The following is a 24,246-nucleotide window of genomic DNA, read 5'->3' on the forward strand; positions in this document are numbered from 1 at the left end:
CCAGGCATCATGGAGAGTGGAATAGACTTCCTCACAGGAAAAGGGACAGGTTTGGGGCGCCTGGGTGGCTCAGTTGGTTGAGCGACTGCCTTCGGCTCAGGTCATGATCCTGGAGTCCCGGGATCGAGTCCCACATCAGGCTCCCTGCTCAGCAGGGAGTCTGCTTCTCCCTCTGACCCTCCCCCCTCTCATGTGCTCTCTTTCTCTCTCATTCTCTCTCTCAAATAAATAAATAAAATCTTAAAAAAAAAAAGAAAAGAAAAGGGACAGGTTTGTACCCATCAAAAATTCATGTGCTTAGGGGCGCCTGGGTGGCTCAGCCGTTAAGCATCTGCCTTCGGCTCGGGTCATGATCCCAGGGTCCTGGGATCAAGCCCCACACTGGGCTCCCTGCTCCGCGGGAAGCCTGCTTCTCCCTCTCCCACTCCCCCTGCTTGTGTTCCCTCTCTCGCTGTGTCTCTGTCTGTCAAATAAATAAATAAAATCTTTAAAAAAAAAATTCATGTGCTTAGAGCACTAACATATTTGAAAAACATTTAGAGAGAAAAATCTTTCATGAAAATAATATTTGGACATTTACACCATGGTAACTAGTAACAATTAAGTCCTCCTGCCCCCCTTCTTTTACACCCCCTAGACATAGATGAGAAATTTGCTTTTTGGTATATTTTTCATACTCAGGATAAAATACTGAAAAAAACATTTTTATTAAATTCTCACATATAACAACCATTGAAATCTCTGGCTCTGAGAAGTGTTCTTTTTGCTTAAAAGATTCCTTAACAAGTATTGGATGTTAAAGACATGTAATCCCCCAAAAGAGACTTTTCATCATACCACAACCAAAAAGAATGGAAAATAACTGAAAGAGGAAAGGAAATATATTTTTCACTGTGTGAGACAATACTATTAAATGTCATGTCTACAAACCACATAAAATAATCTAATATATCTCCTATGGTAGGCATCCCACAATTAAGGAAATACAGTAATAATCCATGGTTTTGATTTCTGATTATGACATACACAACTAACACTCTCATTCAGTTCACAGATTCTTAATGACTTCTAGAATTCTGTAGACATTAGTCTGGGATTAAGAACTGAACTAATTGACAGACTCTGCTCTAAAAAAGCATAGGCCAGTTAGGAGACATAACAGATATTTAAAACATAAACTATAGTATAAAAAAATACTATATAAAAGTATATTGACAAAAATAGAGATTTCTTCTAAGTCTCTGAAGTCATGTTCCATATATCATAGTAGTTGTAGTAAGAGAGATAATAAATGAGATAGAGATGATAGAAGATGATAGATAGATGATGATAGATAGATGATAGATAGATGATAGATAGATAATAGATAGATTGATAGATTGATAGATAGATAGATAATAGATAGTAGATAAGAGAGTCTTTTCTATATGCCAGCTTAAGTGATCAGCCTTTTATTTTTATTGTGCTATTTGATCTTAATTGTAAACACTTGATTTATAAATTTTGTGTCTCCAAAACTGTGAAACAAATTTGGTTTGGTACTCTGTCTGAACCTCTTCCATCTTGCTCCATGACCACTTCAGAAGTTTCCCACCCAAATCCAATTTCCCACCACTCTACCTTTGCACATACACAGATGAACTATGTTCCTTCTTTACAGAGCAAATAAAACCCACAGCCATGACTTCCTCAACCATCCACCACAAACTACAACACTGCTGACATCTCATCATCATCATCTCCTCTTACAATTCTCTCTTCAAGACAACACTCTAAAATGGTGAAAATTCTCAAATTATGAGAAAAAGCAGTCCCATTTTGTATCTCCTATCACTCACTTGTCCCAATATGGCATATTGCAAATTGAAATATGGCATATTGAAATTCAAAAGGCACGTTAACTACTGGTAATAGAGCCTTCCTAGGTTTCCAGACAGGAACAATTGTAGTTGAGGGGTCATGAGGAGGTCGCATCTGGTATGCCAAGTCCAATCAAATGGGAGCAACTGCTGGTTGCCAAGAGAATCACATTCAGAATTCTGAGATCATATCCAGGTTCAACAAGAAAGAGCCCTGAAAGAGTTTAGCAGTGTTTGTCACAGACGTAATAGAAGGGGACTGGTCATGCAACTGCTAGTTATTTGCCTATTCTAAGCTAGTGTTTCATTGTTCACTACAATATTGACTGTATGCCTTTTATTAAGCAAATAGCAGGAACACAGTAGACATTTTATAAATGCTTATTAATTAGCTTAATTAATAATTGAATGAATGGGTGAATCTAATGGTAAAAAAGATGTTTCTATTCCCAGAATACCAAGAATTATGATGCTGTTGTTGTGGCTGTTGTTATTACTTTCATCTTGAATGCGTGTTCAATTTACCAAGTGTCATTTTGTCATCCTCTGAGATGATTGCGTGGGTTTTATAAGTGGACTCCTATTGTGATCATTATATTGATACTAAGTCTTATACTCCTGAAATTATCCCTCCTTAATCACATTGCATTACTCTATTACTATTCATGATTTGTCTGAGGAGCACTTAAACATTTTTCATTCCTTATCAAAAAAAGATATTAGGATATGATTTTATTGATGCTGTCTTAAGGGTTATTACTAGAGGTATGCTAGTTTCATCTAGTAAATTGAGTAGAGTTTCATCTCTTTATATATTCCATAATACTATGCATTCTTTACAATTTGAGTTTGCCTACTTAGAACCCAGAGACTATTTAAAAGCTATTCTTTGACTACTTCAGATTTCTAAAGGCTCTAATTTGACATCGTGTCTTTCATTATCCTAAAATCAACTAGAAAATTAATAAGATTTTCAAAATTATTTTCATGAAAATAAAAATAGCAATTTTTAAGAAATTCTGCTTATTTTGTATTTTCATTATTTCCAGCTCTTGGATATATAAATTTATTACTCTTATTTTTCACCTTCCCACTTTATTAATTTTTGCTTTCATTCTTTCCAACTTCAGTCAGACACTTAACATAAGTAAGAAATAAATGTCTGTCAAGCTCAGCCTGTGAGATTTGTGGTTGTTGATAACCAAAATCTAGCCTATCTTAACCACGCAGGCTTCAAAGATATAGGTTTGTTCTTTTTCCTAAATTAGGTAGGCAGTAGGTGGGTACATTTAATCTGAGGACTCAAACCTTTCTTCATATCTGTAACTCTTCTACCATTAACTCTTCCATTTTGTCTTGCCTGCATTCCTTTTTCTATCTCTTGAAACCTCTATAAATATTTGGCATTTTCAATCTTTCTCCATGTCTCTTAATCTTTCTTATGATTTACTAGTCCTACATGCTGAGTGACCCCTTCCAGTTTCCAGTTCACTAATTCTTTATTCTAATAAGTTGTTCAGCATATCTATTGAGATATTAACTTCAACTCTGTATGTCAGGACTTAATATTCTATTTCTTTTTCAAATATCTGTATTTCTTATATTTTCCTTTTCTTTGAACGGAGTATCTATTCATTCTTTTACTTATTTAATTATGTTAAATGTACTTTTACAGTGTCTTTCATATTGATCTGATCTCCCTTGATTTGAGATCCCAATTCCTTTTTGTTTTGTTTTGTTTTATTGCTTTTCGTTTATTCTCATTGCTGGTAGTCTTAAGGCTATTTATTTACTCAATTGGTTTTTAATTTGTGTGCGTATGTGACAGAGAGAACTTCTTGGGAGTCTGTTTTCTTTTCCTGTGATTGTGCACATGTGTGGCCTTGTGGAAAACTTATATGGTGATTTCACACAAGTTTTCTCAAGATCTCAGTAGTTTCATGTGTTCGAGAGCAGTTTTCATGCTTATGTGTCAGTTGGTCTTTCCAGCATCATGGCGTCTGAGTAAATTCAAATTTCTCTCCTGTGTAATATAGGCATCAGTCCCTGATGTTTAGTCAGGAAACTCTTGTTACTTCCTCTTTCTTAATGGGAAGTGTTTTTCTGATTCCTTTCATCCTTTGAATAGATGAACAGCCTTTATGCAGAGAGCTCTGTTTCAGCCCTCTACCTACAGTAGGCTGGACGGCAAGTCTCCTTGCCTTGGGTGGTATTACAACCCCCACCTCTGATTCCTAGAAACACTATTCATGTATCATAAAACTCCTGGGCCCAGACGGCATTCACCACTAATTTCTCCTGGGCTTTTCATTCCTTTGTCCTTTATGGCATGTAAAAATTGTCCTTTATTTTGAGCTTTTTTATGTTTAATACCCTTCTTTATATTTTTACTTTTTATTTAATGGTTCTAAGAAAAAGTTCAACAGAAAAAGAGGCTTACTTTACTGAATTGGTTATTTCCCAAGAAATTCTCTTGAAGTCAAACTGTCACTGAAAAGAGGCTATTAGTCAAATTGTCATGCTCTTTTTAAGGTTTCTTTACTGTCATTTTCCAATAATGGAATAGGTAAGAACAACAAAGAAAAATTTTAAGATTATATACAGTACAATATGTTTACATATTTTAATTGCATTTTCAAATGTTACTTCAGGTAGTTAAAAATGGAAAATGAGCTGGCTAATTCATTGACTATAGAAGTCATACTTAAAAAAATTCCACCCTAGCTAAAGAAGGTTATAAAGTACCATTTGGAGTTAATGCAATAATGGGGATATGGACCAAACTATCCAGAATTTGCAAAGAGGATCTGGTGTTATGCAGAATGAAAGCAATTATTGACTTAATCCAATATTTAAAAACATCTAAACTGATTCCAACTAGTTTATGTCTGCCTCAAACTCAAGTATTTTCAAAGGAGAATATTTTAGGATGTTCTATGGGTTTCCTATGTCTTAGCCAAAGAATAACATGCTTAAGGAATGGAAACATACACAGGTCATGCAATTAGCCCACGTTCTCAAAGTTGATTACTGTGAACCTAGAAAAGGACCCAGGTTATATCATGAGTCCCACACCTTTCTAATACTCTTGTTTTCTTCATATTGATTATGGATCAGGTAAGTATGAATATTAATTTGCACATTTCTTTCCTATAACTTACTAAGCACTTACAAATATTTTCTGCATATTCTACTAACTTTGCATGATAAAAGTAATTATTGCTTTTCTCATTCACTAAAGCAGAAAACATTAATTGCTTTCCCCAATTCAAGCCAACAAGTGAAGAAGTAGATTCAAGGTCTCCTGGGATTTTTATTTGCTTAGTGAGGCAACCAACTGACGTGCACAATTAAATGCACAAAGCATAGATTTTCAACAGTGACAACAGTGTGCTTTGTATTATGAAGTTAGAAGGAATTGTTTGATAGTCACATAAATCAATAATATCAAAGTTTCTCAATAATTTTAATACAAAGACTAGAGATTATAACTGAGATTATTCTGACTCCATTTTGATATATATTTTGTGAGAAAAAAACTTTGGGTTACACATACCCTATAATGACTTTTCATAATATAGTCAATCTCCTTTGCTTCCAATCTGAAATGTACCTTTCATGTGAATGTCATGCTACCATGAACAGGAAAGGGAAGACTGGCTACCATGGAGACACATTCTTTCCAGCTTTACTTACAGAATATTTTTTCTTTAATTTTCCTGAATCAACACTATGACAACTGTAAACTAAAGCAGTTTCATTTAAACATGGCATTCTAAAGTGTCCTTACAGCTAGCATTCACTGGGGTCTTCTTAGTTGCTAGACACTCTGCTGAGTTTGACGTGCCTTAAATAATTTAATCTTCTCAATAAACTTATGAGATACTATTATTATTGTCCTTTTAAAGATGAGAAATACAAGACTAGGAAAGGTCACAAAAAGCTACACAGTGAGAGAATCAGAAAGAGCATCTAGAACTCGTGTCGTCTGTTATCAGAGCCTTTATCTGTATGTGCTTTATTATGTTTTTCACAATCTCCTGTTCTAAAGCCAATGCAAAACACCACCATTAACAATTCTGAAAAAGTAAAGAAAATATTGGCGATGGTAAGTTTTACATAGTGACCATGCACTTTTCACCTCCCCTTCCCCTGCAAAGATGAGCATGTCCTAATCTCTGGAAACTGGAAATATGTTAACTATCATAGCAAAAGAGGTGTTGTAAATGTGAATAAATTGAGGATGTTAAGATGGGAGATGACTGTGGATTACCTGTGTCATTACACAGGTCCTTCTAGGTAGACAAGAGACTGAAGAGTAGGTCAGGGAGAGTTGACTACAGAATAGCGTCAGAATGATATGACGTGGGAAACTCAACCACACCATTGCTGGCCCTGACAATGGAGGAAGGGCCACAAGCCAAACAGGGCAGGCAGGCTGTCTCTAGAAGCTGGAAAAGCAAGGAAACAGATTCTCTCCCCTGGAGCCTACAGAAAGGGACATCATGATTTTAGCCCAATGAGACATATTTCAGACTTCTCACCTCTAGAACTGTAAGATAATTAATTTGTGTCATTCTAAGGCACGATGTTTGTGGTAATTTGTTTCAGCAGTCACAAGAAATGAACACATAGCTATATGTTACGCTAGTTTGGCTATGGATAGAACCTAGACTTTGGAATAAGATAAATTAAGATTAAAGTTTGCATTCTCTACTTGCCAACTGTGTGTCGTTGGGAAAGCTAACACTAGTTCACAAGATAATGGCTTAGAAAGTGTATAAGGCTTCATGGCATATATAGAAAAGATCCACTTGAAATATTCTATTCATTTTGGAACATGAAGAACTATTCAAAAATAGAACCTCATATATTAAATTGTTGCCTTATAAAATCCATAAAATTTAAAAGATTAACAAGAAAGACATAACTTCCATTTAGGGACATTTTGATATGTGACTGTCTCATTTTGATATGAGAACATTATAAGTCTAAAAGGAACAGTATCATTCCCTAGTCTTGAGATAAATTAGGAAAATTCATCAAAGAATATCATTCTCCTATTGTGTTCTTATTCTACTAAAGCAGACATCAGCAACCTTGTTCTTACATAGTGGGTAATAAATATTTTTGGTTTTTCAGGCCACACATCTTACTGCAACTACTCAACCCAGCTGCTATAGTGGAAAACTGACCACAGATAATATGCAAATGAATGGGTATGGCTGTGTAACAATAAAACTATAAGAACAGGTGGCCAGCCTGTTCCCAAAGAGGCACAATGGTTACTGTATGTCTGCCTCGCATGTTGCAAAGATGCCAACCCTAAGAAATACGCGCTTAAATACGCGCTTGGACAAGGAAAAATATCTGTGGTGGGTAGGTCTAGTTATTAAGTAACTACTCAGAGGCAGATTTACCAAATAAAATGGATACACTTCAAGCCTTGCAACCCTGGACCATCCCCTGACTTTGTAAACACTGTTCCGGATACTGGGCAAATCACAACACAGCCCTCATGATGACTGAAATGGCGCTTAACAGATTCTTTAAAATCACACTTGAGAGATTGTCAAATGTGGGAATGCCATTTAATTCATCTGCACTGCCTCCTCTTTCCCAATCTTGGTTTATAAATAACAGTAACTTAACAAATGTTTGTGGAATTGATATGATACTAAGAAGACCAATGCTCTTCATGCAAACAGAAAAGTTAAGTCATTGAAAAAGGAAGTTTTCAAAAACAAGGATTTATTAAATTAAAGAAATTAGAAAAAAGGAAATGAAGATAATTATGGGACAAAAGAAACAACCAAAAAAAATTTTTTTAAAGAAGTGTATGTTTAATTAAAAAATAAAAGGTGAAATTATGGAAGGGAGGACATGGAAGGATTAACAGACTTGATATAATTTGGTTTCCAAGGGGAGAAAACAATGCCATAGAGTAACTGAACAGACATGAATGGTAGGAAACATCACAATAGGACAAGATACATTAGAAAACAGGCAACACATGGCTATGTTATTGCTTTCTTTTTTTTTTTTTTTCAGCAAAGGAAAAAATAGCTTTGGAAAACTTTTAAAAAATCTATTACTGCCTAATGAGACCCATACTTATTTCAATTGACTTTCAGGGCAGTTAGCCTGCCCACCTCTAAATCACCAGCATAATGTCATTGGATAATAGGACTGTCACAATATAATTCCATAGCTACCCCACTGCTCCTTTTTTCATTTTCTAAGGGAAGATTATATAAGATTATAACAAATTATGGCTACATATGCCTCTCTTGCTATAGGTACTGACACTAATGGATCTTAGCTCCACTTGGCTGAGAAATAAATCTGTTCTATAGATTGGCAATAAACAGGCCCACAGTCAGGGAAATCGGCTTCAGCAGACCACCCATGGTTCTGAGAAAAAAAGGAAAGACTTGATGGGGAATATAAATATAGCCTTCATTTATGTTTGATTTGTGATCAAAATGGCTAAGCTGCAGGTTTTTTTCCCTTTGCACATGTCAAGGCAGATACTGTGTGTCGAGATGTCCCATTGGCAGCATCACTGTGTGTGTGTGTTCTGGGACAGTGTGACACGGTGACCTGGGACGTCCCACTGTTCCCCAAGACCTTCCTCAGCAAAGTGTATGCTGCCTGTATTTCCACATAACTCAGTGATAACGGAGTCCTAAGAAGCCTGGATACATGTGAACATGAACCTGGAAGAAAACAATAAATAAATAAATAATGTATATGTTAGTCAAAACATTCGTTCCAATAAGCCCTGCTTTTTCCTCAAGAGCTTGTAATAAAGCAATTTTCTTTTCTTTTTTTTTTTTATAAAGCAATTTTCTATCTTTAGCTCACAGTAGAAAAAAACAGGGACCTGATCATATCTTTAGCTTCTGAAAAATAACTTTTCCACTTGAAAGCTGAGAAAGAACCTATTGGTTACATTTTATTTTTTAACATTTTAATGAATGTTTTTGCCACAGTCATTTTAAGGTGATCTTCACAGACAGGTCATGTATGAACCTATACACATCAGGTCTGATACTTAACCAAAATATTTTATTTAGGATTTGGGCTAATAAATAAAAAGCTAATAAAACATTTTAGTCTACTATTGTCCTTAAAGTGCTTATCCACTGGGGACTGTTCATGATCAGAAGTCCTTATGAAATAAGAAAAAATAAGCATGCTTGTTTAAAATTCAAATTTTAGTTCCTTAACTGGAAGAGAGTTTCAAATAAGTCCCAATGGTCATATTCATGTTAAAATCACAAACGAATTACTCTTCTTTTTTACAGGGATTTTTTTTGTAGTTGTTGTTTAAGATATATTCAAATTTATTTATGTAATATATTAAAATTTATTTCAATTTAAATTTACTTATTAAGATTTACATGGTCCAAACCCCTAAAATCTAAAGCAACAAGAATACTGCCTCAAAACCAAAACAAAATAAAACAAACAAACAAAAAAAACTTGTGTAATCTATTCATTAATCCTCTGCCTATTTTAATAAATATTTACTAAGAACCAGGCATTGTTAGACATGAAGGATAGAAAGTTTAAGGAGATATGCTATTTTTCTTTTTCTTTTTTTTTTTTAAAGATTTATTTATTTTAGAGAAAGAGAGAGCAAGCAGGGGAGGGGCAGAGGGAGAGGGAGACAGAATCTCACACAGACTTCGCTGAGCAGAGCTCAACCCCACAACCCTGAGATCATGACCTCAGCCAAAACGAAGAGTTGGACGCTTAACTGACTGAGCCACCCAGGCACCCCTGAGATATGCTATTTTTCTTGAGAATGTTCACAGTTTAATGAAAAAGTTGAGTATGTAAACAGTTACAATAAGTACTTTACTATAAATAAGAACAAAGTGCTAATGGACCACTGAGGAAAAGTTTAGAGATAGAGAGAAAAGTTGGCTCTTCAGGGGTAGCAAAATTCAAAAACCCTGAACTGAGTCTGGAAGACTGAGGCGGTCTTAACCAAGTAGGTAAAGGAGATCTGTGTTTTCCAGGCAGGAGGAATTGCTTATGCAAAGGTATAAATGCCAGAAATATCATGGCATTCTCAGGGAAAGGGAAAAAGTGAATAGCAATATAGTTAAAGCATAGTGCCAGGTTTGGTTTGGAAAACAAGGAACATGGCTGAAAATTTAGATTAGTACCAGAATCTAAAGGGATTAGACTACAAGTACAATATTTTTCTTAACCTAATTGGAAAGAGAAAATCCCATGATGTTTTTAAGCAGAGAGGGGATATGCTCTAATTTGTGCTCTGCAGTAATTCTGGGAAGCTGTAAGAAAACAGGAATGTAGTGCAGGAAAAGATAATAGAGAAGGGCTGAAAAAATTCAGGTGGAAGAAGAGAGAAACCTAAAATATAGACTTAAGGAAGGTAAAAACTTTTGTTTAAACAATTGCACTAAGGCTAAATTGTAGGGAGAAAAAAACTACATAAGTTAGAATGAATGTTAGATTCTGTTTCTGGCAATGGTGTTATAACTATAAGGAGACTAGTCTTTCCATCACAAACAACCATAAAGAAGTGCAAAACATAAGAGTGCCTGGTTTTCAGACACTGGACAATAGGCAGCATAAAACCAAGAAACTGAGGAAAGGGAAACTTGTGACAAGGGCCCAGCTTTCTGCCTGGGGGAAATTTCCCCCAGGCCAAGCAGGTTGCTAGAATTCAAGCAAAGCTATGCTAGAATTCACGGTGGTGCTGTGCTGAGGGGTTCCCATCAGAATTCAGAGTAGCTGAAGCTCCTGAAACAGAGTGAGGAGCGGGGCAGATCCTGACTTGAGGGCCCCCACAGTCCTTGGGAAGGGCCAGGCCAGCACCTGAGCAGGAGGGACTACCTGAGTCTTACTGACATCTGGCATCTAAAGGAAGAACTCTTTAACACCTTAGTAACACCCCAGACAAATAGCCAAGGTACAACACACCAAGTTTTAGGATAAGCTCTAACCTTACAAGGATAAAACCTACTTTAAGAAAGCCTAAAGTGTAGCATCTGCATGGGAGACAGAGCTTGGAGATGGGTTCTCCCAAGTCAGCGAGGTTAGGATAACACCTTGAGCTTTCCACATTTCCAATCAGACAAAGCATAAAGCAAAGCCTATTCAAGTCCAAGGTGGAATCACAGTAGTTGATAGGCATTTAAAAGTTATGACAGGCAAAGAAACAAAAAATGTGGTCCATACATAAGAAGATAAGTAATCAATAGTAATCAACTCCAAAAGATGGCTGTGATGTTGAATTGATCAAGAAAGGACATTAAAGCAGTTATTATCAATGCATTAAAAAAATTAAATAAGATGTGTTCTTAATGAGTTAACATTTAGATAAATGTCAAGAGAGAATTAGGAAACATAAAAATTGTAAATTTTAGAACTAGTGTAACTGAAATGAAAATTTCACTTGTTGTATGTAAGAGGAGATTGAAGATGGCAGAAGAGTCAGTGAACTTTAAAAGAAAATTAGTAGAAAATATCCAACCTGAGGAAGAAACAAACATAGAGTTCCTAAGTAAACTAGAAATTGCACTGTTGGACTTCTAGTCAACAGAAATGGATACATAAATCCACAAAAAGACTTGCATATGAGTCTTTATGGCAGCATCACTGAAAATCGATGAAAACTGGAAAGCCCAAACTGGAAAGCCACCTCAGGTAAATGAAGAAATAAATATTTGTATATTCATACAAACAATGCTACTCACATTAACAAGAAAATAGATTATCCATTGATACATCTGGCACCTAGATAAATTTTCAAAAACATGGTAAGCCAAGCTTAAAAGAGTACATACAATAGGATTCTATTTATATGAAGTCCTAGAATGGGCAAAACCAACAGTGATAGAAATATGATCTGTGGCCGCTGGGGAGGGATGGGTGGGAAAATGAACTGTAAGAAGCATGAGGTAAGTTTCTGAGGAGAGGAAATGTTGTCTTTACTGGGTGATGATTATGCAGGTATGAATACTGTTCAAAGTCATCACACTGTACACTCAAAACATGCATCTTATTGTGTGTTACAGCCATCATATGACTAGAAATATAATTTTAGTTTAGTCAGATTTGGGGAATATAGACAAAATACATTAAACTGCATCCAGATATATAATTTTTGGCAAAATAGAGTTTAAAAATAAAATGAAGCACATATTTTGTTCATTATAAAGTTTTCTATAAAGTATTTATTATAATATCATCTTGCATATGATCATAACAATTATGGGATAATATTAGTATGCATTAGTATAATATATATAGTATAATACAGTATAAATTTCTTCAGTTGGATGATTATCATTATAAAATATTCTAATACAGCATCAATTTTCAAAGGTAGGAAAAAAGCAGATTCTGAAAGAAATTCATTTCTAAAACACAATTACTAAGACTCACCACTATAAAATCTACAAAACTGATGCTAAGTTAAATGTCATTAAATGTCATGCTTTAAAGTGTTGAGTTAATTATTTTGCATTCCATTTTTACTAAATGAATGGTCTTGAGTGCCTTCTGAGAACTGGACCTCTGGGTATAACTGACTGACAACCTGATTTTTAACTGGCCTCTTGTCACCTTTTATTTGCTCAGTCCTGTGTTTTCCTTATTTCAGGGCTACAGGGTTGATTGAATGAGTTTTTAATTTTTTGAAATTGGGGTTAAGGTAATACAAGAATCAAACACATATGTGATTTGCTGTGCTGTAAGTTTTCATTTCTTTGTATATAAAATTAGTATACACCATAGTTAATTGAGGCCTCTAAATATTTGATGAAAAAATGAATTGGTATGGATGGATAAGTGTAAAAACCTAATTTACACCTAAGAAAACTTCATCCGGTCAGGGGGTTCAAACTGAGAATAGTTTCCAAATCCAGGGCCCTTGGGGAACTCAAATGAGCCTCACCAGGCTGCCACACTTCCCTTAACGGACCATCCAGTGTCTACTGAGCTGCTACACTGCACTTGGCCGTGTGCTCAGCTCTGGGGACTGAAAGATAAATTAGACAATTTATCTGCCACCAAGAAGGACATACTCTTGGAACCCTGTCATTAAATTAATATGTTCTCTAGAAAGGCAGAAAAGTGATGGCATGAAAATGACCAGGAGAAGGAAGGCTCTGAAAATGGCATTTAGAGTCAAGCAATATGACTTCATATAATTGTATAAGATGGTATATTTCTAAAATTATTGTTTGGAGAAATGTGATACTCGGGCATCTTGTGCTAGCTATGCCATGAAATGCTGTATGTGACCTTGGGAGCTAAGAGAGAGTCGTCTGTGGTGCGCCATATGTATAAAACAGGAGATAAGAGAGCTGAGGGAGGACGAAAAATAAATCCTGAACAGAAAGAAGCAGAGATAAGAGGTGGAAAGAAAATGCTGGTCCTCTGGAGGCCTGGCTATATTTAAACAGTCTAGCATCCTTCTGTAACTGAAAGAACAAAGTCACTCCCTCCAAAAGGGATAAGAGACAAGGACAGTTGAACAAGGACTAAGAACAGATGGTAGTTTCAAGTTTGGGGCCGTTTTTGGCAAAGGGAACACCATTTCGAGATAAGAGGTGGAGGAGCACCCATTGCACACATGTGGTAAGTCCTAGGGGGAAAGAGGAGTGCTAAATAAATATGGGTGCCAAATAAATATTTGTTAAATCAATGGGAGAAGAGTGTCCACAGGTGGCTGTAGGAATCTGAGTCCTCAAAAAATATGTGCAGAATTTGGAGTGGGTAATTTTGCTGTATTTCTCTGCAAAAGAAGATTCATAGCTTCTAGCAGATTTTTAAAATGGTCTAACAGGAAATGGCTAAGAATCATTGTTTCACAGCAACTGAAGTTGCTAACATACTAACCATTTTATAAAGGTAAAGGGATGATGTTGATGAAAGGTCCTTTAAGGCAGGTACAAATATGGAAGTTGAGAAACATCTAGAAGAATGAGAGTCAGGAATCTTGAGGAGGGAAGGCCAAGCCATGAGAAAGGTGACCAACGTCCCTCAGGTGTCAGGACAGAGACAGATGGTGCAAGGTGTTGGAAATGCATCATTGCAGAGTTTGACCTTGTGGAACCTTAGGGTGGAAAAAGGGGAGAAACTAAGTGTTTTTGTTTCTTTAATAGTATCAAATGAAGCAGGTATGAGATAGGTGCATGTACTGAATATAAATTACTTAACTGGTGAATTGTAAGCTATTATTTTAAAAAGCTGAAGCAGCTGCACATCCCTGTGATAATGGGAGATGAATAACCTTGTATTTATTAAAGAACAAAAGTAACCATATCCACAAAAAATCCACACATTATATTTTCAAAAGGGGATTCAAAAACAGTCATCAAAATGGCCTCTCTCTGTTTGAGAATTTATGTTCGCCACTCGATGGATAATTAATCCTCACAATCAGCTCATTATATGTTTTGCAAAGAATATAGCATGATTTTTTTAGAGCAAAAATAATCCTATAAAAAAGAAATGACTCATTTTCATATGGTCTTTAAACAACTCTTTGAAAACTTAAACATTTTTGACAAGAAAGAGAGAAAGGAAAGGAAGGAGGGAAGGACGGGAGGAAGGAAGGAAGGGAAGGAGGGAGAGAGGGAGGAGAAAAAGAAAGAAAGAAATTCCTGCAGCTCTTGGTACTGAAAGAAGTAAGAAGCCTGTGCATTTCACAATCCTAGCAAAGGCTGTAGGTCTTCGCGTCCAAGAGAAGTGAAGTGAGCACAATGGAAGTCAAAGGGTTTGGCACTGCTCCTGTTTGCTTCTTCTAGAACTCCTGTTGATCTCCTTTTTATCTATCCGGGCTCTGTCTACAATTTCACTTAGGAAAAAAGGGTCCATTTCACCCATAAGTCTTAATATCTTTGGAGTGGGATGGGTCAGATGCTAATTCTAGGATTAGACGCTTCCATGCAGGGCGTCCTACAAGCCTGCAAAACCAAGGGCTTCCACTTTCTCCTGCTTATCACCCTAGCTCTGGTGCCTGCCTGCCAGGTCTTTCCTCCGTATTTCTTATATCTCGAATGACCTCGGTCTGCCCTCTCAGATGACAGTCTCTCATGGGTAATCGCCACTCCTCTGTTAAGACTGAGTTGTTTTGGGTCTGTTTTGTTTTGTGTTGAAGTATAGTTAACATGCAATGTTATATGCATTTCAGGTGTACAGCAAAGTGATTTAGCGATTCTTTGCATTCCCCAGTGTTCACCAGGATAAGTCACCAAACAACGTTATTACAATATTATTGACTATATTCCCCACGCTGTACTTTTCATTCTCCATGACTTATTTATTTTATGACTGGCAGTTTGTACTTCTTAATCTCCTTTCTTTATTTCACCCATCCTGCCGGCTCCCTCCCCTCTGGCAACAATTAGTTTGTTCTGTTTTTTTTTTTTAATTCTTTATTGTTATGTTAATCACATACATTGTATTATTAGTTTTCCATGTAGTGTTTCATGATTCATTGTTTGTGCATAACACCCAGTGCTCCATGCAGAGCGTGCCCTCTTTAATACCCATCACCAGGCTAACTCATCCCCCCACCCCATCCCCTCTAGAACCCTCAGTTTGTTTTTCAGAGTCCATTGTCTCTCATGCTTTGTCTCCCCCTCCAATTTCCCCCCTTCATTCTTCCCCCACTGCTATCTTTTTCTTTTCTTTTTTTTAACATATATTGTATTATTTGTTTCAGATCTGTGATTCAACAGTCTTGCACAAATCACAGCACTCACCATAGCACATACCCCAATGTCTATCACCCAGCCACCCATCACTCCCACCCCCCACCACTCCAGCAACCCTCAGTTTGTTTCCTGAGTTAAGAATTCCTCATATCAGTGAGGTCATATGATACATGTCTTTCTCTGATTGACTTATTTCGCTCAGCGTAATACCCTCCAGTTCCATCCATGTCATTGCAAATGGCAAGATCTCATTCCTTTTGATGGCTGCATAATACTCCATTGTATATATATACCACTTCTTCTTTATCCATTCATCTGTCGATGGACATCTTGGCTCTTTCCACAGTTTGGCTATTGTAGACATTGCTGCTATTAACATTGGGGTGCACGTACCCCTTCGGATCCCTACATTTGTATCTTTGGGGTAAATACCGAGTAGTGCAATTGCTGGATCATATGGTAGCTCTATTTTCAACTTTTTGAGGAACCTCCATACTGTTTTCCAGAGTGGCTGCACCAGCTTGCATTCCCACCAACAGTGTAGGAGGGTTGCCCTTTCTCTGCATAATAAAAGGCATCCAAATCAGCAAAGAAGAAGTTTGTTCTCTGTTTAAGAGTGGTTTGCCAGTTTGTATGCTCAACATCACTCATCATCAGGGAAATGCAAATCAAAACCACAATGAGATATCACCTCACACCTGTCAGAATGGGTCACATCAAAAAGACAAGAAATAATAAGTGTTGGTGAGGATATGGAGAAAAAGGAACCCTGGCGCACTGTTGATGGAAAGGTAAATTGATGCAGCGCTGTGGAAAACAATGTGGAGGACGGAAATTTGACACCTCCTTCCTGAAGGAATACGTCCTGATTTCCTAGATCCCACTGCTCCACATGTGACATGACAGGGTTATGTGGCTTGTGAGTCCCCCACATCCGAGGTCCTGAGCTCCTTGAGGAGAATCCAAAGTATCTCACCAATCTTACTGAAATGAACTGAAAGCTGACTAAAACAATGTCCCAATGTGGCTTTCTTGTGACAGACCGGGTATTCCTCATGGAAAAACTGTTGGTGATTCAAGAGGAAAGTTGTAGCATGGTTTCCACATGTTGTTCTGGCTTTTTAAAGCTACCTAAAAGATCCAGTGTGAAGGTACAAGGAAAATCAGATTTTACTCCTGGGTGGTAAACAGACACAAGCCTTCAAAATTAAGTGAAGTGAAGAAAAATCATTAGCTTTGTACACCTGATGACACATAAGGATGAGGGGATATATTCTGGAATATGAAGATATTATGTGTGAATTAAAACTATTAATTAAAGAGCACCTTCTGAATTATCATTTTATTATATCACAAAGTCGTTATATATATGATCTTAGATATAGAAGGACCTCAAGGACTTTTTAGTGAAACAGCCTCACTTCACAGTTGAGAGAACAAAAACTAATCTAAAGTTGTCCAAGAGTGCACAGCTCAATTTGTCCAGAGAGAAGGAACCTGGGCCTCCTGACACCACCTCTCCATCCCCCCCATTACCTACAGCATGTATCAGCTATTTTAAACAACCTCTTCTTCCCTAAGAATCCTCACTTTCTGGCCCACAGAGATGACAGTTAATGACCCTGGGGTTAGGGGCTCCTGTCCAAGTTGCAGCTGCAGTCTGTTGAGCTGCCGGCAGGGAGTCGGCGGAGTTTACCAACTTGCTTTTATCACAGTCATACTTGTGATTTGGATTACGTAATTTAATTAAATGTTACATAAAATAATGAGGCCTTTGTGTAAAAGAGGAGAGTACTTATTCCTGTGAAAACCAAATTCAGTGTTTTGGGAAAGGTTGTCAAAAGGAGAGTCAAACATCAATGCCAATTAGTTGCATGTTACGTAACTATAACTACGGGGGAATGACAGAAACACGTACAAGGAATGTGCATTCATACCATCACTTCCCTGGAAAATTCCTATTCCCCTTTCAGAACAATCTTATACACACACAAAAGATTCAGCCTGGGCATAAGCTTATGAATTCTAGTCAGCAGATCTGTATCAAAGCAGCAATGACAAAACCAGAACACAGACTTTGCAACCCACCCCCACTTGCTGCCCCAAAGCTCAAGTTACAGGACTTTATGTGCGCTCAAATGTGTGAAGTTAAAATACCTAAGACGTGCATATGCATTATTTTTATGATTCTCTGCTTTAGCCAATTCTTAAGCTGTCCTAATTATCTAAAATATGGAGTTTTTAATGTTCCAAGGCAGTATTTATTTTGTTGATTTAATGATATGCTCTACTTGTTTCCAGTTTTGACTGGAGTGGTTTAGAAACAAACTTAAAACCACACTTGCAAAATAACACAGAAAGGAGAAGTAACAAGTAACAGGAGAGGGTAAAGAAATAACTGTATAAATCGTCATATTTAAAGCCATGCCACCCTCCTTAGTGAAATCAGCTCCTGACAAACTGCAATCTACAGATTTGAAGATGGAGACTGTAAACACAACTCCCAACTTATCTATTTTGTGCTCACGGTTGAATGAATCACCTGGCAGCCTAACAGGAAAGTAAGGTAGCTCGGCTTCCTGGCCTCCCCACACCCACTCATGCTGGTCAGTCCTGCTGTCCTCATGCAGAGGCCACGCACCAGGCTGCACAAAGTTCCCGCAGTTCAAAAATTCCCCAAAGCAAGGATAAAGACTCCTTGTTGCGGTTTCAGAAGACAGTGTTAACATTCCAAATGCCTGAAAGGAGCACACAGAAAGCCAGGCATGTGAACACTCAATGTGCAGTGTATGGGCCACTATCCATCCCGGAGGCCAGTCACGCCTCGCACTGGCCACTGGGAGGACGTGTCCTGCAGCGGATGGTCCGCATCCATGTTCCAGCCTAATGCTGTGTGTGGCGATGACAAGCAGCCTGCTGCATCGCACATGAGAGCCAGAGGACTCAGGAGGAGTTTTTGTGATGGGAACATTTTAAAAGAACACATTTCTGCTACTCTGTAATTGGTGGGAATTTACAAATTAGCTGCAAATTGAGAAGTGGGACCCCAACGAACTGCAAAGCAAGACTTGCCTCCAGGTTTACTCAATGTAGACAATGTGCTTACAGGAAACATTTAAAATAATGATAGTGTTGCACAGACTGCTAAAAGCCTATCTACACTGTCTTGCTTCACCTGGAGTATTCCTGAAACCATGGAATTCCTTGCTGCTAGCCTCTCCTTTTCCCAGGACATCTTGTGCAGGTTAGCGTTTCACAGGGAAGTCTCTCCTAGAGTCACTCTCCTGCTTTAAACACAGGATGAAGATCAAACTCCCTTGCATGGCATGCAGGGCCCTTTAAAAGCTTCCCCTTGTCACATTTCTACCCCCTCATGCCATGCAGCCCCACACCTTCCTGCTTCCTTCCCTCTCCTTGGGATACTGCCTGCTGTTCCCACTTCAACTATCACACTCAGAAAATTCCAAGAGCAGATCAAACGGTATCTTTTAGCAGTAGTTTGCTGTGACTCTTACACGTACCTCCCATTTCTCAGCTCTGTGTTCCCATAACATTCAATCCCCATCTCTGTAACAGCCCATTCCGCACAGATTACTGCCAGCCCCCTGCCATCCCAGCATGCTGCCTGGATCTCCAGAATGCTATTTCCTTCATCTCGGGTCTCAGTGCCTAGCACAAGGCTGATTCAGAGCATACGTGCAATCTAATAATGATGCTGACAACTGAAACGATAATGTTATAATAAATCTATCCACAGGTAACACTTACTGATTACCTATGATGCACCAGAACGGAACTAGGTATTTGATACATTCTATATAATTTCACCTTTGAACATCTCTGTGAAGGAGGCAGTGTTTTTTTCATTTTATAGATATTCTGAGATTTAAAACTGTTTAAATACTTTTCACAAGCTCTCAGTACTAATAGGTGGCGGAATGGAGATTTAAACCAGGTCTCTATGAAGCCAAAGTCAATGTTCTTGCAAATTCAATCTGCATGATACTCTGATTTGTTCTACATATATTATACATTTACTTAGTCTAATATTCTACATAAGTATGAAGCAAATTCTAGTGGCATAAAAACATTCATACCCTTAGTATTACAAAATAAAGGCCTCATGTTGACAATTAGCTCCATAATTTGCAATTTTAAGCTTCTCTGAAAGATTGCACATTAATATACCATAAGCTATTAGTAAACATGTTAGTCTTCAATATTTAGCCAACTATAGACAAAACTTCTTAATAAAACATTTCTTTAATTATTTTTAACTATTTTGGAGGATGAAGGGTGGTGAGCATGAAGAGCAGTTATAGTTGTTTCCTGGAAACATCCCATACTTGTAAGTTAAAAGGAAATTTGAATCTCACCTGTAAAGAACATAATATTAATACTTTACGAAAGGCACTAATGATGTAGTGAATAAGCCTCGACTCAACATTCTGATGATAAATTTAGAATTATTTGTTCTTTTGACAAAAACTAATTTCTGTTTTCATTTCACTACTTTGCTCTGCCTAAAAAAGCCAACTTGTGACATTATCATATCAATAAAAAGGCCTTGATTGGATTACCACAGAGCAGGAATGCAGGAAACATGCCAACCTCTCTTAGTTGAGATGTGCTAGCAAGTATTAGCAAGGAGGCAGCAATATTTACATTTACAAAGGAAGTGGGTGGACAAAGGCGTTTAGTGCTTAGTCTCTAGAAATCCTTCCTTTAATATTTGGCTTCTCCCAAGATAACAATTATTAAAGGCTCTGCAATAACATCCCCAGGCAACCAAATCCAACCACACTTTAACACTTCTCCCTCTCCCAAGAAATATATAAATCTAAGCAACACTTGCACACTTACTTTTTCAGTTTTTGTCGAATCTCTGAATCTTTAATCTCGTTTTGAAGATCCTCAAAATTTTCAACAGAAGTCAAATTGCAGAAAACTCTGAAGTCAGCATAGGGAGGGATCCCGTGGTCTCGCCCCCTTTGAATGTTGGTGGCAGCCAAATCCAGGGCCACAGAGTGGGCGGTGGAGAACAGCTTCTCAGTCAGCTCTAAACTGAGCAGTTGGGAGGGCACCCGCAATTTAGCGGCCACACCAAATAGCCCCCGAAGGAGTGGATCTATCCCACCTTCCTTGATTATTCTGGAGGGTGAAAAGAAAGCTTTATGGAGTGGAAGGTGGCCTTCAGGGATTTCTCCGAAGGTGTCATTCAGTCGGTAAAGAATAGGATTGATTAAGGTGTGACCAAATCTGAAGGCTGCAGTAGCAAAAGAGTTAATGATCCCTGCATTCACATTGGGGTTGTAGCCATGGTAATCCCGCAGCATCTTCATGCCAGATTCCCCCAGAATCTTGGGCAGCCAGTGGCTGTAGGTGATGTGCTGCAGCTGAGCACCCACAATCTTCCTGGCTTCGTGATAAAGGGTGTCTCCATCCCAGTGGGGGTTCAGGGCAGACAGCTCCGTGGCGACCCTGTTGTGTTCCCGAAACCACAAGGTGTGCATGGCTGTGAGGGCCAGATGCTCATTGGCCCTGTGGTCCCCAGCCAGGAAACAGGGGCTGCGGCTACCCTGCTCCCACCCTGTGCACTCAGTGGGTGGGCCCGCAGAAAAGGGCAGTAAGGGCTTTCCGGACGGCACCCACGGCAAGCCTGTCCTCAGGAGTCCCCGAGGCTCTGAGTAGTCTCGGAGAACTTGGGATTCCCTCTCTGAGCTCCCATAGACATTAGAGGCATCTATATAGGCTGTGAGTTGGTTAATCTGTTCTCTCGCGTAGACTGAATTCATCACCAAGGAGGTCATGCCACTGCCACACACGGGGCTGGAGCGTGCAAAGAACATGCACGGTGCTCGGGTCCCTCGGGGGTCAGTGTCAGGAATGATGATGGGGAAGCAAGGAGGATCATTGGTACACACCGAGCTACACGGCCGCCCATCAGAGAAGCGAGACGTGCTCAATGCAGGCACTGTGTGGTCCAGATCGTGGTCTAAAAATTGGCCCCACTGCATGAGCATGTGTGTGTATCTATGGTCAGGGGTGACTGTGGCCGTGGCTGCCAGCTCTGTGGAGACCAGCCTGGGTGGTGGGAGGGGATACCGGCCTGACAGGGCCTGACTGCTGACCCCACGTGGCAGGTTGAAGCCGTTCTCGTAGGCAGGCTTCAGGATGCGCTCAAAGGCGGTCAGGGATGCACCCCACATGGGGTGCTGCAGGTTGTTGCACGTTCCGTCCTGGGCTCGGTACTTCTGATGGAAACACATGTCAGAGCAGTTGGGCACCTGCCTGTGGGCTGTACATCCAGATAAATTGGCTATGAGGCTGAGGTAGTGCGGGGACACCAAGTCATTGTAGCGGAACTCTGAAACACGGAACAGCAAGGGCAATGAAGAGAGCTGTCCTTGAGGTGGAGTGAGAGGGGGAACCTCAAGCCCAGGTGCCGTAAGGATGGGCCACTCTAGGAGGGCAGAAATCTTTCCTACATCCACCACATTTCATTAGGACAAAACCGAAAGTTTTAATTAAAAGGGGGGGGGTACTTAGTGATGCTTCTCTTATGAGCAATGACTGCTAGAACGAACAGAAAAGGAGAGAAATGTCCCAGTTTCCACCAAACTCCTAATTCTGTGACTTTACCAATATAATGTTGGTAAGGATTTAGTAAGTCCTCATCACAAGATTGTAATATTTTTTTTTTCCCATTTCAGAATTCTTTCTTTCAGGTTTTATGCTCCTAGAAGATAGGGTCTAAAATGTGCTAGTGTGGTGGTGTGAATATTAACCTGCGTGATAGTTGATATGAACGGATTAAGCAGTTACTTGTAAACTACCACAAGCTGTCATCTCCCAGGGAATGTGCAATACAACATGGAGGTGTTTTGGAGCCACTCTTTTAACAGAGCTTAAAATTGCAACTTGGTCCTAAATCTGCAGAAACTATTCACTAAGTCTTGCTTGCTAAGAGTTATTATCCCCACTTAATCATCAGAAACTGGCTAATGATACCAGGACCATTTGTCCTTTATCTGTGTAAGCTGGTCTCTGGCTGGACCCTGAGATATCTTAATCTTGCATAAATACAATAATCTTTCTGTATATAAAGACATAGATCCTGGGTTCACTTTTAGGGCAAAATGATCCTGGAGGGAAAAAAAAAAAAATAAAGGCCTTTACCTTTACAAATAATAAAAGAGAGGTAGAACAACATAATGTTTTTTTCTTGAGAAAATTGTGTTAAAGTTCTTGAATATTTTAGATGAGAATATATACTCAGTTTGGTAATGAGCACCAAAAACAATGGATGTATATTTTAGCAAAGTTAAATCTCTGTAGATATTGATTGCTTATTCTCTAGTTATGAATTTAGATTAAGTTATTATTGAAAATTGTTTCTTCCAATAGATATGTGTGAGAAGAGAACTCAAAGGCCCTTTGTCCTGACCTGGAGCTGGGCTTTTTGCAGACCTGACCACAGCTAACTCATCCCTGGTAAGACTCGGAATTAAACAGCCAGAAATTTGATTCAAGCGCTAATATGGACTATATGGAAATTTCACTTGGATATTTTAGTTAAGGAAACTCCAAAACCCAAGACATAATGGATCATTAGGAGCTATTAAATAGAGCTTTTTGAGTAATTGTATAGGGTACCTAATGGGTGAGCCACACACAGAAAGGGGCTTGTGCACTGTATCTTGGTTTCTTTTCTTTTTTTGGGGGGGGGGGGGGGGTTATTTTCTGAAGGGGAGTAAAGAAAGGGTAAACCTCTAGAAGTTGCTGTTGTACTCACAGAACAAATAGTGTATAGCAAAGGATCATATTTTTACTTCACTTTAAAGAGAAAGACTTAGAAAATCTGAAAGATTTCTAAATCATTCTCATTTGACATTTACTAAATAAATGTCTGGTTTTGGAAAAAGTACATGAGAACTTCAGTATAGCAACAACAACAAAAAAGATTTGGGAGGGATACATATGTTATAGGTAGAGTAAGGAATTCAAATAAATTCACTGAATGGTTTAGGTGATTCCAATAACAAGGAGAGGAACATTACCCTAGGACTAAAGCCTTTTTCATAGGAAAGAGTAATATCTTTTGGATTCAAAACGTCCACCTAAAATGGGCTCCCTACATTTACTTGACGTAGATAGCTGCTAGAAGTTGACAAGTTTGAATATATATTTATCATCCTTTCTTTTGAATTATACTTCTTACGAGAAACATCTGCATTCATTTGGTAAAGTGGTAAATTAATTTCTATATCACATGGTGTTTTGGAGATTAAAAACTGAGGGGTGATCAGTTTTGCTACTGACAGTAGGCTGAGAACAAAATGCACCCCAGAAGCTGACCTCTGCCCTCCAAATCAACAGTGAGCCCCTGCTTCACGTGTTCCTGGATCAGCAGAAATGTGTGCTCAAAAATCTCTCCAGCTCTTGCTGTCTCCACAGTAAACGGGTCATACGGATAATGAAACTGAGCCAGCAGATCACTAGGGGTGTGAGGTTTCCTGCAAATGACAAAAGACATTACTGTTCACAAGGCAAAACTGCAGAATCCATGAATCTCACTGTGCATTTACGAATACATTTCCCAAACAATCAAGAAGAAAAGCTTCACCACTAGAAAATAAGCTTCACAGGGGGAGCTGAGAGTTCTTTTCCTACTTTAT

At 38.4% G+C, this 24,246-nt stretch overlaps 1 protein-coding gene across 1 annotated transcript in view; it reads right to left on the bottom strand.

Annotated features, from left to right (window-relative positions):
* The window catches only part of PXDNL (peroxidasin like), a 483,807-nt gene that overhangs the window by 67,028 nt on the left and 392,533 nt on the right, over positions 1 to 24,246 (bottom strand). The window contains exons 16-17 of the mRNA XM_021688214.1: positions 23,927 to 24,084; positions 20,432 to 21,935 (exon numbers count right to left, since the gene is read on the bottom strand). Of these exons, the coding sequence (XP_021543889.1) occupies positions 20,432 to 21,935; positions 23,927 to 24,084 (1,662 nt within the window). The remainder of the gene's footprint in view (positions 1 to 20,431; positions 21,936 to 23,926; positions 24,085 to 24,246) is intronic.

The sequence above is a fragment of the Neomonachus schauinslandi genome, chromosome 4 (assembly GCF_002201575.2).
Source record: "Neomonachus schauinslandi chromosome 4, ASM220157v2, whole genome shotgun sequence".
In the NCBI taxonomy this organism is placed as follows: Eukaryota; Metazoa; Chordata; class Mammalia; order Carnivora; family Phocidae; genus Neomonachus; species Neomonachus schauinslandi.